The sequence below is a fragment of the Chrysochloris asiatica genome, unplaced genomic scaffold, assembly GCF_000296735.1.
Source record: "Chrysochloris asiatica unplaced genomic scaffold, ChrAsi1.0 scaffold00234, whole genome shotgun sequence".
In the NCBI taxonomy this organism is placed as follows: domain Eukaryota; kingdom Metazoa; phylum Chordata; class Mammalia; order Afrosoricida; family Chrysochloridae; genus Chrysochloris; species Chrysochloris asiatica.
The window spans coordinates 1,388,299-1,392,250 of NW_006408752.1; the positions used below are offsets into that span (position 1 = coordinate 1,388,299).

The window sequence follows — 3,952 nt, forward strand, 5'->3', positions numbered from 1 at the left end:
TTACAATTATGGAAAAGTTTTGAGTCTTTAAATAATTCATATGGTATATTTATGAGAATTCTGTACTGACATGGTGATTTGGTCAATCTTACAATTTCACTGTACAGTTCAACCTTGCCTTGAGCTTTCAATTAGGGGAAACAGTTTTATCTAGTTTTCAGATTTCTCACTTTTGTTTTTCTCATCAAAACCTTTGCTAGAAGGGACGCAGTTGACATAACAAAATCACTGGCTTGTAGTGAATTTTTTTTAGAACCTACTTATATTTGTAATTTGTATCTTTCGTTGTATAAAAGGGCTTCATTTACATGACAGCTATATATTTGTACATTACCAAAATTTATAATTTTTCCTAATTTGCAAGAACTTGGGAAGATCCAGGCTCTAGTAAAAACTGGAGACATTTTTTATTTTACTGACTTAGTGTGGTGTGTGTCTGATACTGACATCTAGTATGTAGAGGCCAGGGATGCAGCTAAATATCCCAGAATGCACAGAACCCCAAACAACAAATTATTGTTGTTAAGTGCTGTCAACTTGGTTCCGACTCAGCTACACTGTGTAGAGTTTCTGAGGAGTAGCTGGTGGGTTTGAAGCGCCAACCTTGTGGTTAGCAGTCTAGTGCGTATCCTATAGCACCACATCAGGATTCCATAGCCAGCAAATTATCTAGTCCGAAATGTCAATAGTGTCAAAGTTGAGAAACGCTGATTTAGAGGTTGATTAAGAACAAAGTTTTTAACATGAGCTGGGATTGGGTTTGACTCCAGAAATAGGGTTAATAGGATCTACCTACGGTATGAGTCGTTACCGACTCAATGGCACCTAACAACAATTACAAAGAAATTATTGACTGAGGTATATGTTGTTACTGCGTGTCATCGAGTCATTTCTGACTCATAGTGACCCTGTATAGGGTTTCTGAGGAGTTATTGGTAGGTTTGAACTATTGACTTTGTGGCTAGCAGTCTAGTGCTTATCTTACACCACACTAGGACTCTTGAGTGAGTTATAGAAGATATGCTTATTAACTAGCAAAATGTCTGGCATATGACTTGCCAAATAATGCTCTTTAAATGTTAACAAATATCTTTATTAATATTGTTATCTAGAATTACATTTATTGACTCTAAATGATTTTATGTCTTCCTTTATTCATTCAGCAGATGACAAGGCTTCAAACAGTTTATGGAAAAAGTCCATTATCTTTTCCATGAACTTTTTGAAGCTCCCTGGTATGATGGTCTGAGTGCTGTTTTTTGTTTTAGTGTCTGTTTCACTTTATTCCTTTGACCTGCAGTTTTATTTCTGCCAAGTTTTATTTTGAGAAACATCCATTCTAAAATATTAGGTTGGCCCATGTACTTTAAGTCATACCCTTTATTTTGGTTTTATTTGTATACAATAGAATTCAGCAGTTTTGTGTGTTTATGACTTGAAAAGACTGAAATGTGTGGATTTGTGATAAGAGAATTGTGTCATGTGATATTAGCAACAATAACATTAGGTCATGACTCCTGGTGGGGAAATGGTTAAGCATTCAACTGCTAACTGAAAGGTATGAAATTGGAACCCACCATCCGCTCTGCAAGAGAAAGATGTACTTGCTTCTATAAAGGTACCCTGGTGGCGTTGTGTATTAGGCGTTGAACTGTTAACCATGTAGTTGGTTGTTTAAGTCCAGCAGCCCCTCCATGGGAGAAAGATGAGGCTGTTTGCTCCCCGAACGATTTACAGTCTCAGAAGGATAGCTGTGAGTGGGAATCAACTTGTTGGCTGTGGGTTGATTTAGTTTGGTTTTTATAAGGGGAACACTAGGGAGGTATGCTATCTGACTGTAATCAACCATTGGAGATCAAAGGGGCAGTATTTTCCCAAGGACAAAGCTCAGAAGGATTAGGAAAGAAGGAGGAATAGAAATAGGGAACACAGGGAGGAAGTAGGATAAAATAATGTTACATTGTGGGGATTATAATCAATGATGTGAAACAAAATATGTATGAATTGTTGAATGGAAAATTTACCTGCTCTGTAACCCTTTACCCAGTTCACAATAAAAATTAACAAATAAAATTAGAGTCTTGGAAAATCCATAGGACAATTATACCTTGTCGTATAGGATCACACAATGAGTTTACTGCAACAAGTTTTTTGTTTTATTAGAATGTAAGATTTTATGACTTGTGGTCTTAAATGTATACTATGTAGTTATAGCCAACATGATCTTATCATACCTCATTTTCTTTCTCTCTCTCTCTCTTTTTTTCTCTATGCAAGAAATCTCCTTTACATACAATAGGTGAAGAACAAACCCAGAATCCCTACACCGAACTGATTGTACTGAAAGCTCATCATGATATCGTTCGATTTCTGGTACAATTAGATGACTACAGGTAAGAAACTCTTCTTGACTAGGAAAGAGTTTTTAAGAAATTTTGTATTAAAAATAAAGAACTCAAATTGATCCTTTCTAAAACTTTCCGAATTTATCAGAAGTAACATTTAGTAGAAACTTTAAGCAGCACAGTTCTATTCTGACACATGGATTGCCATCAATCAGGGTTGAATAGATGGTTAACTGGTGCCATAGTAAGATAACCTACACTTATTTTTTCTAGAAAATTTAATTTAAAAAAATGTATACTTTTAGTATTTTTTATTTTACCGACTTGGTGTGGTGTGTGTCTGCTACTGACATCTAGTATGTAGAGGCCAGGGATGCAGCTAAACATCCCAGAATGCACAGAACCCAAAACAACAAATTATTGTTGTTGTTAAGTGCTGTCAACTTGGTTCCGACTGAGCTACACTGTATAGAGTTTCTGAGGAGTGGCTGGTGGGTTTGAAGCACCAACCTTGTGGTTAGCAGTCTAGTGCTTATCCTATAGCACCACACCAGGATTCCATAGCCAGCAAATTATCTAGTCCGAAATGTCAATAGTGTCAAAGTTGAGAGAAGCTGGTTTAGAGGTTGATTAAGAACAGAGCTTTAACATGAGCTGGGATTGGGTTTGACTCCAGAAATAGGGTTAATAGGATATACCTATGTATGATATGAGTTGGTACCAACTCGATGGCACCTAACAACTACAACTTTGAATTTTTATATAGATTATTAAATTTCAGGTTCATTGCCATCTGTCCTCTGTGAAATGTCCTTTTGGCTGTTTTCATTTTATAGTTAGAAGAATAATCTATAGACAATATAGAGTAATGATTGTGCAAATACAGATAGGTATGTGACTACATTTTCCTCACAGTGGTGCTAATGTATATTTCATTGACACAGTAAATGTTTTGTAAACACTGTAAAAAGCTGTAGATGTGTATGTTATCTATTGCTCTGTAAAGCATCACCCCAAGCTTAGTGGTTTAAAGTGATGGTGGTGGTATGCCGTGGAGTCAGTTCTGACTTACAGCAGCAACTTTTTATAGCGTTTCTGAGGCTGTAAATCTTCATGGGAACAGAAAGCCTCATCTTCCTCCCGCAGAACTGCTGGTAGTTTCGAACTGCTGCCGTTTAGATTAGCAGCCTGACTCATAACCACTAAACCATCATAGCTCCTTGTGGTTTAAAGTAACAGTCATTTATTGAATTCATTGTTGTGCAGAATTGCAGTTTGGGCTAGGCTCAGCTGAGTGGGTCTTTTTATCTGGGACAGGCTCACCTGCTCTTGGCTAACTTCGCTTATGTATCAGCGGTCAGACAGTAACTACCTGGCTCTGGCTGATCCACCATAGCCTTTTCTGGAATGACTGGGATCGCTCTCCATGTGAATTCACAGGTGCTTGTGTGGATAGCCATCACAGAGTTCTGTTACTAGTAAAAGTGCAAGCCACAATGTACGAACACTCTCAAATCTCTGCTTACTCATATAGTTTTTGCTACTGTGTTTTACTGGCCTAAGCAAGTCAGAAGACCCGCAAATATTGGTGGTAGTATGCTATGGAG

General features: G+C 37.3%; 1 protein-coding gene across 1 annotated transcript in view; it reads left to right on the forward strand.

The window, feature by feature from the left end:
• WDR41 (WD repeat domain 41) overlaps positions 1–3,952 on the forward strand; it is an 89,907-nt gene that overhangs the window by 1,847 nt on the left and 84,108 nt on the right. Inside the window, exon 2 of the mRNA XM_006873282.1 lies at positions 2,278–2,393. Coding sequence (XP_006873344.1) covers positions 2,278–2,393 — 116 coding nt within the window. The remainder of the gene's footprint in view (positions 1–2,277; positions 2,394–3,952) is intronic.